General features: G+C 46.2%; 1 protein-coding gene across 6 annotated transcripts in view; it reads left to right on the top strand.

Moving 5' to 3' along the window:
- Positions 1-13,424, top strand: part of ZBBX (zinc finger B-box domain containing) — a 172,473-nt gene extending 159,049 nt beyond the window's left edge. For all 6 annotated transcript variants that reach the window (XM_033958619.1, XM_033958621.1, XM_033958622.1 and 3 more), the window contains 2 exons: positions 1,258-1,393; positions 13,104-13,424. In XM_033958619.1, the coding sequence (XP_033814510.1) occupies positions 1,258-1,393; positions 13,104-13,179 (212 nt within the window). In that variant the 3' untranslated portion in view covers positions 13,180-13,424. The remainder of the gene's footprint in view (positions 1-1,257; positions 1,394-13,103) is intronic.
- The last annotated feature ends 1,226 nt before the right edge of the window (positions 13,425-14,650 follow it).

The following is a 14,650-nucleotide window of genomic DNA, read 5'->3' as shown; positions in this document are numbered from 1 at the left end:
GTTTTGCTCGTCGTGGAAAATTTTGGTTCATTTTTGAAGCTATGATCTTTTTTTTCATGATTTCATATACAGTGGAACCTTGGTTTACGAGCATAGTTCGTTCCAGAAGTATGCTCGTAAACCAAATTGCTCGTATATCAAAGCGAGTTTCCCCATAGGAAGTAAGGGAAACTCGCTTTGATCCGTTCCACCTCGTCCCACCCCCCCAAGGCTACCAGCGCTGCTCCATTACCCCCCTTGAGGCCACCAATGCTACTCCATACCCCCCTCCCGCGATCCAGCATCCCCTTCTGTGAACCGGCATCCTCCCCCACCCCGCTCACATCGCCCCCCCCCTCCCCCGCGATTCTACAACCCCCCCGAGCACCGAAACGAAATCCCTTACCCCGATTGGGCACCGGCACCAGCACCAACGCATAGGACATGCCGGTGCCGGTGCCCGAAGATCCTCCCTCTTCTGGGCTGGGCGGTGCGTCAAAGAAGATCCTCCCTGTTGCCTGTGCAGGGCTGGACTGGGCCTTGGGTATTTGTGCATGCTCAAGGCCTTCTGGTCTCACTTTCTCCGAGATTCTGAATCTGAGAATCTCGGAGAGAGCAAGACCAGAAGGCTTTGAGCATGCGCAAATGTTCAAAGCCCAGTCCAGCCCAGCACAGGCAACAAGGAGGATCTCCTTTGATGTACCGCCCAACCCAGAAGAGGGAGGATCTTCGGGCACCGGCACCAGCATGTCCTATACGTTGGTGCTGGTGCCCAATCGGGGTAAGGGATTTCGTTTCGGTGCTCAGGGGGGGATGTAGGATCACGGGGGGAGGAGGGACAACGCGAGCGGAGGGGGGGAGGATGCCGGATCGCGGGGGTTGGCGCTCGTAAATCGAGTCAAACTTGGTTTCCGAGGCACCGATTTTGCGAATGTTTTGCTCGTCTTGCAAAACACTCGCAAACCGGTGCACTCGTAAACCTAGGTTTGACTGTATTTTTATTGTTCCTTTCACACATTCCTTATTGTTCCTTATGCCACATTCATGTTGGTAAAACAAAAATTGAATGTGTGTTTAGAATATTTCAATATGCACAAATTGATTTTGCATGTGTCAGTTTATAGGTTTTGCATGCATTACATGTTTAAGGTGCACTAATGAACCAAATGCATGCTAATTTATGCACATCCCTACTGTATATCTTAAGAATTATCCTTGCCATGAGAGAAAAGTACCTGCAATACAAAAAAAAAAATGACATATGCTAAATTGTTTCAGACTCCCAGAAAAATCTTTACAGTTTAACTGCTGGAGATTTATTAGACCAGAACAGCTGTTTAAAGAATAACAGTGAGACTACTGGTATTAGTGAGAGCCCAGGATTTGAAGATCACATCAGTGCAATTGCAGCAAGGTAAGTTGAACATCCTGATTAAATAGAAAAAGTGAGGGAATGGAGCAGTGAAACACATGGGGCTCCTTTTACGATGCCGCATTAGCGCGCGTGACTTTTCATCATGTGCTAACCCCCGCGCTAGCCGAAAAACTACCACCTGCTCAAGGGTAGGTGGTAGCGGCTAGCGCAATCGGCAGTTTAGCGCACATTAAACCGCTAACGCGCCTTCGTAAAAGGAGCCCATAATGTAGAAAAGTTTGAAGGCAGTACTTGTATACTACACTACTGATCTGTAAATATTGTGTATACAGTCAAACCTTGGTTTATGAGTGCACCGGTTTACGAGTGTTTTGCAAGACGAGCAAAACCTTTGCAAAATTGGCGCCTCGGAAACCGAGCTTGATTTGATTTATGAGCACCCCCACCCCCACCCCGCTCGCATCGCCTCCCCCCGGAGAACGAGAACTAGAAGGCCTTGAGCATGCGCAGATGCTCAAGGCCCAGCACAAGGAAGAGAGCAGATCTTTGGGCACTGGCACCGGCATGTCCTGTGCGTTGCTGCTGGTGCCGGTGCCAGATGGGAGTAAGACAATATGTTTGGGTGCGTGGGGGATGCCAGATCATGGCGGGGGGTGTGTGTGTGGAGTTACGCCAGTGACCTCGGGGTGGGGGGGGGCAGTAAGCTACAGCAGCGCCGCTGGCCTCGGGGGGTGGGGGGGTGGGAACGTATCAAGCGAGTTTCTCTTAGGGTCCTATGGGGAAACTCGCTTTGATATACGAGTACTTTGGTTTACGAGCATGCTTCTGGAACGAATTATGCTCGTAAACCAAGGTTCCACTGTATATACATTTTACTTGCCAGGTTGTATGGTGGATCACTTAACATTATTTTATGTTCCATAAAATATTTCTATTATAGCAATTAGTAATTTTTACTGAACTTATCTTAAAGTAAACTAGTCATTGATTTGTTGACTTAGCTTATTCTGGAGTATAGGATATTCTGTTGATAGAGTGGACAGATTCAGGGAACATAATAATGTTCAAGAACTGAAGGATTCCCAAATTCAGTCTTATTCTATTAAAATCACTTCAAGAGATTAGTTCTCTTCTTGATACTGGTGGAACCATAATAGATAAAATCAACATCAATAAATGCCTTCATGATCTATATGGTAGCCATATCTCTAAGCTTCTTTTTGACCCTTTTGCTTATATGAGAGTAAATGGGCCTCCACAGTAATCCACCAAATACATAAAAAGGGGAACATAAACAAGTCATTGTATCTCAATTATAATATATATCCCTGTTGTTATGGTTAGTCCCTGTAGGCTCTTTGTCCAAGCTCATGGCACAGCTGGGGACCTACCACACTGGTTTACTTGTTCACAGTTCCCCATGGCTCATGTCCTTCCTTGGAGCCTTTTAAACATCACTCCCACAAGATAGCCATGTATGCTTTCCTGTAGAAAGTTATAGCAATATTTGTTAGTAGTTTCAGCCTGAAAAAGAGCCATTTCCTGTAGAAAGTTCCAGCAATGTTTGTTAGTAGTTTTAGCCTGAAAAAGGGCCTTTATTAAACAGTATTATCAATTTATAGCAAGCTCAAATTAAAAAATAAAGCTCAAAAGTAAATTGCTTTTGCTGGCCACTCTAAGTAGCACAACACAAGCAACTCCATTGGCAAACTAAAGTTATTCCATGCTCAAGCTTTTAATAGTTCCTGTAGCCATTTATCTTGCTTTAGCATTTTCTCTCTTCTCATTGATTTTTTGGCATATATTAGTTCCAGTGCTATGACACAGCATCAAGTTCCAGATTCACTGGGCATTAATCTAACATACACTTAGTTTAGCATAAGCCTTTTCGTTGTAATTTTTGCTGTATTTTTGTAATTCGCGACCTTTTCCAAACAGGTCCTCTCGGAAATTTCTTAGCAAACTGTATATTTTATTTTTCGCTTTCTTAAAGTTTCTGTACTCTGTATCTCCTCTGACTATCTGCATATTGTAACTCGCTGAATGTCCAGCTCTCTTGAACGTAAACCGCCTAGAAGTCGCAAGATTGTGGCGGTATAGAAGAATAAAGTTATTATTATTATTTACATAAGAACACAAAAATAGCCTTACTGGGTCAGAGCAGTGGTCCATCCTATCTTCACGATACCCAATCTACTTCACAAATACCTTGCAAAAATCCAAATATCGGCAGACTATGGACTTTTCCTCCAGAAATTGTCCAAACCTTTTTTTAAAATCAGCTACTTTAGCCACTGTTACCACATCCTCTGGCAATGTGTTCCACAGCTGAGTGAAAAATTATTTCCTCCTATTTGTTTTAAAAGTATTTCCCTGTACCTTCATCAATTTTCTCCTAGTCTTTGTTATTTTTGATGGAGTAAAAAAATTGATCCATTTGTACCCGTTGTATACCACTTAGGATTTTGTAAATTTCAATCATATTTCCCCTCAGCCATCTCTTTTCCAAGCTGAAGAGCCCTAACCTATTTAATCTGTACCTGGTGATGACTTTCATATACTCTCAACCACTGGGTGTGCATATCCCATCTTAGCACAATTCTGCTTCAGGGTAACTGCAGTGCCAGATAATTCCTCCTTCAGCTTCCAGATTCCAAATGATTTTTAGCAGCCCAAAACCCTCCTTTATAGCAGTTGGCAGTCGCAGGGCTCCACCTACTCTACTCACAGAGCCTCGCCCCTCGAGCAAAGTTGTCTTCTCTGGTTGTCACTCCATCATTAGTTATTCTGTGTTTTACTCATGTCTTGCTTCCTTATAACCCACACACACTCTGGGCCAAAATCTATAAATGGTGTCACGATTGTTTAACCAGTCAATCAGGACGCACGTTTTCTTAAATAAATAAAAAAAAACAACCCAAGGCAGGCCACCTACATTGTAAGTGTCTGTCGCAGGTGCAGGGAGGTGTCTAGGGACACTTAAGCTCGCCCAAGGCTGGTCGTGGGCGTGATTTTGCCCGGAAGAAGCCATAGGCACGCTTAAGCGGCTCATGTCACAGATGCAGGGAGGCGTCAAGGGACACTTAAGCTCCCCCAAGGCTGGTCATGGGCGTGGTTTTGCCTGGAAGAAGCCGTAGGCATCTACCTAGAGCCGCGATAGGGACCTGAAATGCTGGCCTATATTTCAAATAGTCGCAGCCGCTGAACTGATCACGGTGGGCATCCCTCTTATTGGGGATGTTGGGGGGGTTCTCGGCAGCAGGGATTGGACATCTTTACTACTAGGGTTCTTGGGGGGGGGTGCCAGTAGGAGGGAGTGGGCTTCCCTCCTGTTGAAGCTGTTGGGGGAGGTGGGTGCCGGCTGGAGGGAGTGGGCATCTGTCCTGCCGGAGATTGTTTCAGGGTTTGTGGCAGGAGGGAGTGGGCATCCCTCCTGCCAGCTGACTTACAGTAGGCTACGGGGGTTCCCTGCTGCTACCTCTCAGCTGATTGCAGCAGGGAGATTCATTTGCCGCGATCAGCTCAGCAGCAACGCAATTCTCTAAACGGTACCTGATGGTTTGGCGGTATATAAAAATAAACTTATTAAAAAAATAAACTATTATTAAACTCCAGCTCCATCACACCTTATATAATGGCATCTTAAAATGGGTGAAAATATATATTATCCCAGGACAAGCAGGCAGCATATTCTCACACATGGGTGATATCGGTGACATCACCCATGTGTGAGAATGGAGTCCCGCAGCAGACAGCCTCGAAAGCAGACTTGCTTGAAGATCTTTATAAGAGCTTCAGAGTGCTGCACTGCGCATGCGCGATTGCCTTCCCACCTGAATTAGGGCGCGTGTCTCCTTTGAGGGATCCTCAGTTCAACGTTTTCCGCGGAGCCGAGAACACCTCTTCTTTTCAGCTCTGTAGCCATTCGTTGCCTTCTTTTCACCACAGCTTTTTTCTTCTTTTGTTTTAAGTCGCTGTGTTCGTGTTTCTTCTGTTTCTTTAAAAAAAAAACAACCTTAATTTACTCGTCTTTTTCTTTTTTTCACAGGTCAGCAGCCTTTGGGCCTAGGCCCAACCGCTCACCTCGGTCGGTATGTCGGGCTTTATTTTTTTCTATGTCCCGACCTCTTACCGGGTTCAAACGGTGTAGCCAGTGCAGCAAGACAATTTCCATCACCGACCCCCATAGTCGGTGTATGGTCAGTTTGGGTCCCGGACATTGCCCCGAAGATTGTCTGCGCTGTGATACCCTTCAACCTCGGGCCTTTCGTCGTCGCTGTGCCAATTTCCTCCAACTTTTTGGCACCATGGAACCACCGCCCGAGAAGGCCTCGACCTCGGCTTCAGGAACGGCCTTGACATCGAAGACCTCGGCTTTGGCACCTGCCTCGGCATTGAAGCCCTTGCCCTCGATGCCAGCTTCTGCCCCCGCTAAGGCCTCGACCTCGACATCCTCAGTCTCGATGGCCTCGCCGTCACCTCCTATGAAGTCATCTTTCACGGGTAAGTCTCATGTCTCTCCTTCAGGTACCATCCCTAAGAAGCCACCAGAATCTCAGGCATCCCAGGCCGTGTCTTCGGTCCTGCCAACCTCCTCGAGACCTCCTGCTATGCGTGCTTCCAAGCATCGTGAATACTCATCCTCGAGGTCGCCCTCCTTGGAACGCACTGCTGCACCTTTGAGATCTGATCCTTTTATCTCGGTGCCTATGTTCGAGGACATGTTGAAGGCCATTCTGACCACTCAGATCACCTCGGTCGTGGCTCAACTTCTTCTGTCAGCGACCCTGCTTCCTTCAAGCCAGCCTGAGCAGCAGTCTGAGCCTCCTGTCGAAGCACCTCGAGGCAGGTCTCGGACACTTCATCGGTCTTCGTCCAGTGACTCTTCCCCTGCTCCTCAGATGATGTCTCCTCAACTTCGATCGAAGCATCGCTCGAAGCATTTGAGGCACCTTGCTTCCAAACTTCGAAAAGAGACCTCTCTGTCTCAGAAACCTTCGCCAGCCCTGGATACTGAGTCTTCTATGCCTCGTTTGTCCAAAGCCACTGAGACTTTTAAATCTAAACATAAGTCTCATCCCGCTGTTACCTCGGCTGATTCTCCTCGCAGTCCATCGAGGTCAAGAACTCCTTCGTCGAGACCATCTCTGAGGGAGTCTTCCACTCTGTGCCTCGAACCCCGGGGACCTCACCATCGAGGACTTTGAAGCGCAAGCATTCACTGACTTCACCACACATAGGGAGTGCAGCTTCTTCAATCACTGTGTGCCTGGAGTCTGAACCTTTGTCTAGAGAGGCTTCTCCATCCTACTCTGTGGTTCCTCGGTCTCGCACTCCTTCTCCAGAGGATGCCTCGACCTCAAAGTCTGCTTCCTTTGCCAAGTTCGTCTTCGACATGGGGAAAACCCTCCAACTGGATCTTCACTCTGATTCCATGTATACCCCAGAATACTTGGCTGACATGGAGTTGCCTCATTCACCCAAGGAGACCTTGAGGCTTCCTATGTCTCCAATGTTGAAGCAAACTTTCATGAGGAATATGGAAACTCCTTATTCCATTACAGCTATTCCATCCAAACTGGAATCCCGCTACCGCACAATACCCTGCAAAGGCTTTGAGAAATCTCAATTATCACATCAGTCTTTGGTGGTGGAATCTTCTTTAAAGAAAGCTCATCCATCTAAGCTTTATGCTGCGGTTCCTCCAGGCAGGGAGGGTCGTACCATGGATAGGTCTGGCCGCAGATTATACCAGAATTCCATGATGGCTAATAGAATCCTTAATTATAATTACATTTTTATAACTTATTTCAACCATTTTCTGAAATTGTTGCCTTCATTTTACCCGGATCTTCAAGGTCAACATCTTCAAGAGTTCAAACAGATCCTTAAAACTTTGTCTCAATTATGACTCTTTATGTTGCAAGCCACATATGATGCTTTTGAGCTTTCCTCTAGAGCAGGGGTCTGCAACCTTTAAGACATAAAGAGCCACTTGGACCCGTTTTCGAAAAGAAAAAAAAACTTGGAGCCGCAAAACCATTATAAAACAAATCTAACACTGCATATATTGTTTCTTATCTTAATGCTATATACAGGATCACTAAATTGAAAATAAAATCATTTTTCCTACCTTTGCTATTTGGTGATTTCATGAGTCTCTGGTTGCACTTTCTTCTTCTGACTGTGCATCCAATCTTTCTTCCTTTCTTTCAGCCTCCTGTATGTTTCCTCTCCTCCAGACCTCATTCTCTCCCCCAACTTTTTCTTTCTGTCTCCCTGTTCCCCCTTCTTTCTGTCTCCGTGCCGTCCCCCAAGCCACTCGGTTTGCTGCCACCGCAATTGGGGAACAGCCCCCAAGCCACCGCCGTCCCAAGCTTTCCCTGCAGAAGTGTTGCGCTGACCAGCATTCCGCTCCCTGACGTCAATTCTGACGTAGGAGAGGAAGTTCCGGGCCAACAAGGCATTTCTCCTCATTCCATCCAGCCTGAGCCCCATCTCTCCTTGATCCAGCATTTCCCTTCTGTGTCTGTCAGAATTACCATTCCACCTATTTTCCAGCATCACCCTTCTTTGTGTCCATCTCACCTATATCCCTATCTCACCATTTTTTCAGAATCTTCATTTGTCTCTGTCCTTGTCTTTACCCCATGTTCACCATTTGCCCTTTCAATGTCTTTATCTCCCCCAACCCCCCCCCCCCACTTTTTCAGCATTACTTCTATGTCTCTATTTCACCTCCTCTTCATGTCCCCTCTGTATCTCTATCCTTATTCAGTAGGTCCTGCTTACTCTTTCTCTTCTTTATGTCACTATCTCCATTTTCAGCTTTCCCCCCTTTTCCTTTGTTAATGCACCCTGTAGCCAGAATCTTTCCACCCTCCCTCCACTTCGGCCCAGCCCAGTATGAAATATTTCCTTTTATTTCCCTCCCCTCTCTCTTTCTCTCTCTCTTCTGCTCCCTCACCCACGAGTCCTGCATCTGGCCCTCTCCCTTCTACCTGCACCTGGCAACACCCCCCTGCTCCGCGGCTCTCTTCAGCAACTCGTCAGCAGCGGTGATCAAGACAAGCTGCCGACATCGAGGCCTTCCCTCTACGAGTCCTGCCTTTGTGGAAAAAGGAAGTTGAAACAAGCGGGACTCGCAGAGGGTAGGCCCCGACGTCAGAAGCTTGTGTCGATCGCTGCTGCTGAGTTGCCGAAGAGAGCCGCGGAGCAGGGGATGTGGCCGGAAGCAGGTAGAAGGGAGAGGGAGATAGGAAGGCTGTAGATCTCCGGAGCATGACACCGACCCCGGCAAGGATGATTTCTTTTTCAGGTGTGCATCTTACAAGTCCGGCGTCGCGGCGGGAAATAGCCATGCTGAGCAGTGAGCTCAGCACTACACAGATGAAAGCCTTGTTTGCTGATTGGTCCGGCGGCATGGCCGCCGGACCAATCAGCTAGCAAGGCTTTCATCTGTGTATGTGCTGAGCTCACTGCTCAGCATGGCTATTTCCCGCCGCGACGCCGGACTTGTAAGTTGCATGCCTGCGTGACACACTACCGGAGCCGCAGCAAAGGTGGAAAAGAGCCGCATGCGGCTCTGGAGCCGCAGGTTGCCGACCCCCGTTCTAGAGTCTCTGCCTTTGCAGTAGCCATGCGTCGTCTTGCCTGGCTACGCATTGTTGACATGGATCCCAATCTGCAAGACCGTCTAGCCAACTTACCTTGTCAAGGGACTGAACTTTTTGATGATTCCATTGAAGCTGCTACCAAGCGCCTCTCTAAACATGAGCGCTCTTTTGCTTCCCTGATTTGGCCCAAGCCTAAGACTTCTCCTGCTCGGGCATACAAACAACCACAGCGTCGTTATCCTCAGAAAACGACACCAGCTTTCTCCAGGCCTCCGCCTAGAAGACCTCAGCAACAACAACGTCAGCAGAAGGCTCAGACTTCTGCTGCAACTAAGCCAGCTCAGTCTTTTTGACATTCCCAGTCTGAGCATGCCAACCTCCCTGCATCAGAATTCTCTTCTACCCATAAGAGGTTGTCTTCACCATTTTTATCCCCAGTGGGAAATGATCACCTCAGATCTCTGGGTTCTCACCATCCTGTGAGAGGGATACTCTCTTCACTTGCTTCAGATGCCTCCAGATCGCCCTCCAAGAGCATGTCCTTCCAATTCGTCGCAACTTCCTCTTCTTCAGGAAGCTCAGGCTCTCCTTTGCCTTCGAGCTGTCGAGGAGATTCCTCTCAACCAACAGAACATGGGTTTTTATTCACGTTACTTTCTAGTTCCAAAGAAGACAGGGGATTTGTGACCCATTCTGGACCTCAGAGCCTTCAACAAATTTCTAGTCAAAGAGAAGTTTTGGATGCTTTCTTTGCCGACCTTATATTCCCTGATGGATCAGGGAGATTAGCTTTGCTCTCTAGATCTCAAAGAGGCTTACACTCGTATCCCCATTCATCCAGCCTCTCGCAAATACCTTCAATTCAGGGTGGGGAATCTTCATCTCCAATACAGAGTTCTTCCTTTCGGACTCGCCTCGTCCCCCAGAGTCTTCACGAATGCCTGGTGGTGGTGGCTGCAGCCCTCCGTGTCCAAGGTCTTCAAGTTTTCCCATATCTGGACGACTGGCTTATCAAGGCCCCCTCTCAACAAGGGGTTATTGCAGTGACCCAACAGACTATTATGTTCCTCCAAAGTCTGGGGTTCGAAATCAACTTTCCAAAATCCCAGTTGACCCCATCTCAGTCTCTCCAGTTCATTGGGGCCACTCTAGACACTGTCCAGCTCAGAGCGTTTCTACCTCCACCACGTCGAGATACCCTCATTCACCTCTGCCATCAAGTGTCTCGTCTCCCATCAATTTCAGCAAGACAAATGATGGTTCTGCTCGGCCACATGGCTTCTACAGTTCACGTGACTCCTTTTGCCAAACTTCACCTTCGCATACCTCAGTGGACTCTGGCATCTCAGTGGCAACAAGCTACAGACCCGCCTTTTCAACAAATCACAATAACTCCTTTATTGAAGCAGTTTCTCCACTGGTGGACGCTCTCTTCCGATCTTTCCAGAGGTTTACTGTTCCACACTCTCCCTCATCAGAAGGTTCTCACGACAGATTCGTCAACCTATGCCTGGGGTGCCCATGTCGACGGGCTTCGTACCCAAGGTCCTTGGACTCATGCAGACCGTCTTTGTCATATCAATCTGTTGGAACTCAGAGCGATTTTCAATGCTCTCAAAGCTTTTCAACACCTTCACGACAATGTGGTACTTGTCTGGACGGACAACCAGGTGGCCATGTATTATGTCAACAAACAGGGAGGTACAGGATCTCACTCCCTTTGTCAAGAAGCTCTGAAGCTGTGGAATTGGGCCATTCATCAGAACATCTTTCTCAGGGTTAGCACAACTGTCTGGCGGACAAATTGAGTTGTCTTCTGCAACCTCACGAATGGATGCTCAATTCTTCGCCTCTACGTCAGGTGTTTTCTCAATGGGGGACCCCGCAGATAGACCTCTTTGCATCCCCCCTCAACAACAAGCTGCCTTAGTTCTGCTCTCGAATATACTCTCCCCAGCGTCTCGAGACAGATGCTTTTCTCCTGGATTGGACGGGTCAGTTTCTCTTTGCCTTCCCTCCATTTCTGCTGATTCTCAGGACTCTTGTCAAACTCAAGACAGAACATGCCACCATGATTCTGATAGCACCTCGGTGGACCAGACAACCGTGGTATTCCCTTCTACTCAACTCAGCACCAGGGAGCCTCTGCTTCTAACAGTTTTTCCCTCTCTGCTTACTCAGAGTCAAGGTTCTTTACTACATCCCAACCTGCAGTCTCTACACTTAACAGCTTGGTACCGTTCTACATGGCAGACTTCTCGCAGTTTTCTCAGTCTGTTTTGGTCGCTTCCAGAAAACCATCCACTCGACAGTGTTATGGCCAGAAATAGCCTAGATTTTCTGCTTGGTGTTCCATCTGCCAACTGGAGCCAGTGTCTACCACCTTGGCTTCTGTTTTATATTATATACTTCACTTATCGCAATCTGGACTTCAGTCTACATCTATCCGAGTCCATCTCAGTGTGATTGCTGCTTTTCATCAGCCTTTTGATGGGAAACCTCTCTCTGCACATCCTGTGATTTCCTGATTTATGAAAGGACTTTTTAATATTCACCCACCACTTAAACCGCCTCCAGTGGTCTGGGATCTCAATGTTGTTTTGGCTCAACTGATGAAACCTCCATTTGAACCAATTGATAAAGCTCATCTTAAATATCTCACTTAGAAAGTGGTTTTCTTGATTGCCCTCACGTCTGCTTGAAGAGTCAGTGAGTTACAAGCTTTTGTTGCGGACCCACCTTTCACAGTTTTCCACCATGATAAGGTGGTCCTCCGTACTCATCCAAAATTCTTGCCTAAAGTGGTTTCAGAATTTCACATCAATCAATCTATTGTTCTGCCAGTATTTTTCCAAAACCTCATTCTCACCCTGGAGAAGTGGCGCTCCATACTTTGGACTGCAAGCGTGCTTTGGCTTTCTACTTGCAACGCACTTAACCTCATAGAACAACTCCTCAACTTTTCATCTCTTTCGATCCAAATAAGTTGTGACGTCCTATCTCAAAGTGAACCATCTCCAACTGGATGGCTGCTTGCATCTCTTTCTGCTATGCTCAGGCTGGTCTCCCTCTGCAGGGTCGAGTCACGGGCCATAAAGTTAGAGCAATGGCGGCATCTGTAGCTTTCCTCAGATCAACTCCTATTGAGGAAATCTGCAAGGCTGCCACTTGGTCCTCGGTTCATACATTCACTTCTCATTACTGTCTGGATACTTTATCCAGGAGGGATGGCCATTTTGGCCAATCTGTTTTGCAAAATCTTTTTTCTTAAATTGCCAACTCTCCCTCCATCCCATTCTGCTTTGCTTGGAGGTCACCCATGTGTGAGAATATGCTGCCTGCTTGTCCTGGGATAAAACACAGTTACTTATCGTAACAGTTGTTATCCAGGGACAGCAGGCAGATATTCTCACAACCCACCCTCCTCCCTTGGTTGGCTTCTTAGCTAGGTATCTGAACTAAGGATCCTCACAGGAGACGCGCGCCGTAATTCGGGCGGGAAGGCACTTGCACATGCGCAGTGCAGCACTCAGAAGCTCTTATAAAGATCTTCAAGCAAGTCTGCTTTTGAGGCTGTCCGCTGCGGGGCTCCATCGGTGACATCACCCATGTTTGAGAATATCTGCCTGCTGTCCCTGGATAACAACTGTTACGATAAGTAACTGTGCTTTTACTTCACTGTTATGACAAAAATGCCATTGGATATTTGTTAATGCAAATTCTGCTTCTTATCTCAGTATCCTTATTAATGATAACAGTATAGTCCAGGGATAGGCAATTCCAGTCCTCGAGAGCCGGGGCAGGTCAGGTTTTCAGGATATCCACAATAAATATGCATGAGATAGATTTGCATCTCAAGGAGGCAGTGCATGCAAATCCATCTCATACATGTTCATTGTGGATATCCTGAAATATATGTATGAGATGGATTTGCATGCACTGCCTCCTTAAGATGCAAATCTATCTCATGCATATTTATTGTGGATATCCTGAAAACCTGACCTGGCTCCGGCTCTCGAGGACTGGAATTGCCTACCCCTGGATAGTCTAACTGAATTCTGGTCTTTGTATATTTCTTGTTCATGTTGTCTATGACCCAGTCAAGCTATTGAATATGCTGTTTTGTCTTGCAGAAGCTCAGATGAAGAATGTGAGAGAGAGAAATATGAGGCTCTTTGGGACAAAGAAACTGTTAAATCACTGCAATAACACACAGTGCAGTGGATCAATAAGCAAAACATCAATTTGCTTATCTGTTATATTGCAAGTCAAAATAATTGCACACTGGTGGGGGAATTCAATAATTGTTCTATATTAAATGTAATTGTGAAAAGCCTTTGTTCTCTGAATTACAATATTTACCATAAACTTGGGTTATGAGTAGTTTATTGAGATTGATGGAAATTATTTAAAATATATGGTATGTTTATTAAATGTCAGTTTTTTATGAGTTGTATCATAAGTAGTTTTTGTGTTTTGAAACAGAGGAAGGCATGTTCTAGTAATACTGTACAATAAATATATGTTCCCATTTATTTATTATTGTGACTAGGCACTGAAGGAACTTTTACATTTTTATACATATTGGGATTATTGATCACTGATACAGTACAAGCCTCGAAATGTTAGATGCTCGTAAATCAGTGTACATGAGCAAAGGAATTACCATACAAAGGCTGGATAATGCAGTTCAATTTACCCTACAAGACAATAAATTTGTTTTGCTGCAGCCAGGAAAGTTGTATTTTCCTGGCTGAAGTAATGCAAAAATGGCAGGATCTAAGCCGGACCGGCTTTCTTTTAAACAGGCCAGTGGAAAGTGAACCCCTACCCCCTAGGTGCCCACAATCAATTTCCTACCGTCCCATGATATAGACTTATCCCCCAACATCCCCTAGAAGACAGGTTATCCATCTCCCTGACAACCCATAGAGGGTAAGTTCCCACTCCTTTCCTTCATTCTGGCCCTTAGTAATAGTACAGTGAGACTACCACTAGGGTGGATCAGTATCATTTTGAAACCAGTAGGCGGTGCAGGAGTGACTGGGAATTGTTTCTGCTCACCCACTAGACAAAAGGGAAATCCTGAGAAGGTGTCAGGAATCAAGGGCATATACTAGATAATGACATGGGGACAAATTTGTCCCCGCAGGAACTCAATTTCCCTGTCCTGTCCCCGCGTGTTTTGTCCCTGTCCCCTGCCCCAATCCTGTAAGCTCTGCCTTAACCACCCAAGCCTCAAACACTTATGATTTTAAAGTGTTTGAGGCTTGTGCAGATGAGGAGAAAGCTTGCAGGAATGGGGCAGGGACAGGAAAATAATTTGCTGGTATGGGACAGGAAAATGAGTTCCCGTGGGGATGGGGAAAAATTTGTCCCCATGTCCCATATACTATATGAGATGTTAAGAGTGTGGAATAGGGTTTATTTATATTTATGGCAACAGACCATTTAAGATGTTCCTCAACAGCAAGGAGGAAAGTTGATGTCATTTGTCCACAAATAATATAGCTTGAAAAGTTAAATATAAAATTATATTATTCAATATTTATAATAATGAGGTTCATTGCATGCATTTGCGTGCTTTGTATCTCATTATTTTTGTAACTTATATCATGCTAACAAGGCATGTATTAAGGGCAAATACATGCACAGTTTTCCCATTTTACAAAATGTGTGT

The sequence above is a fragment of the Geotrypetes seraphini genome, chromosome 9 (genome assembly GCF_902459505.1).
Source record: "Geotrypetes seraphini chromosome 9, aGeoSer1.1, whole genome shotgun sequence".
Lineage (NCBI taxonomy): Eukaryota > Metazoa > Chordata > Amphibia > Gymnophiona > Dermophiidae > Geotrypetes > Geotrypetes seraphini.
The sequence above is the reverse complement of the archived record's forward strand: the minus strand, read 5'-3'. Positions and strand labels throughout refer to the sequence as shown.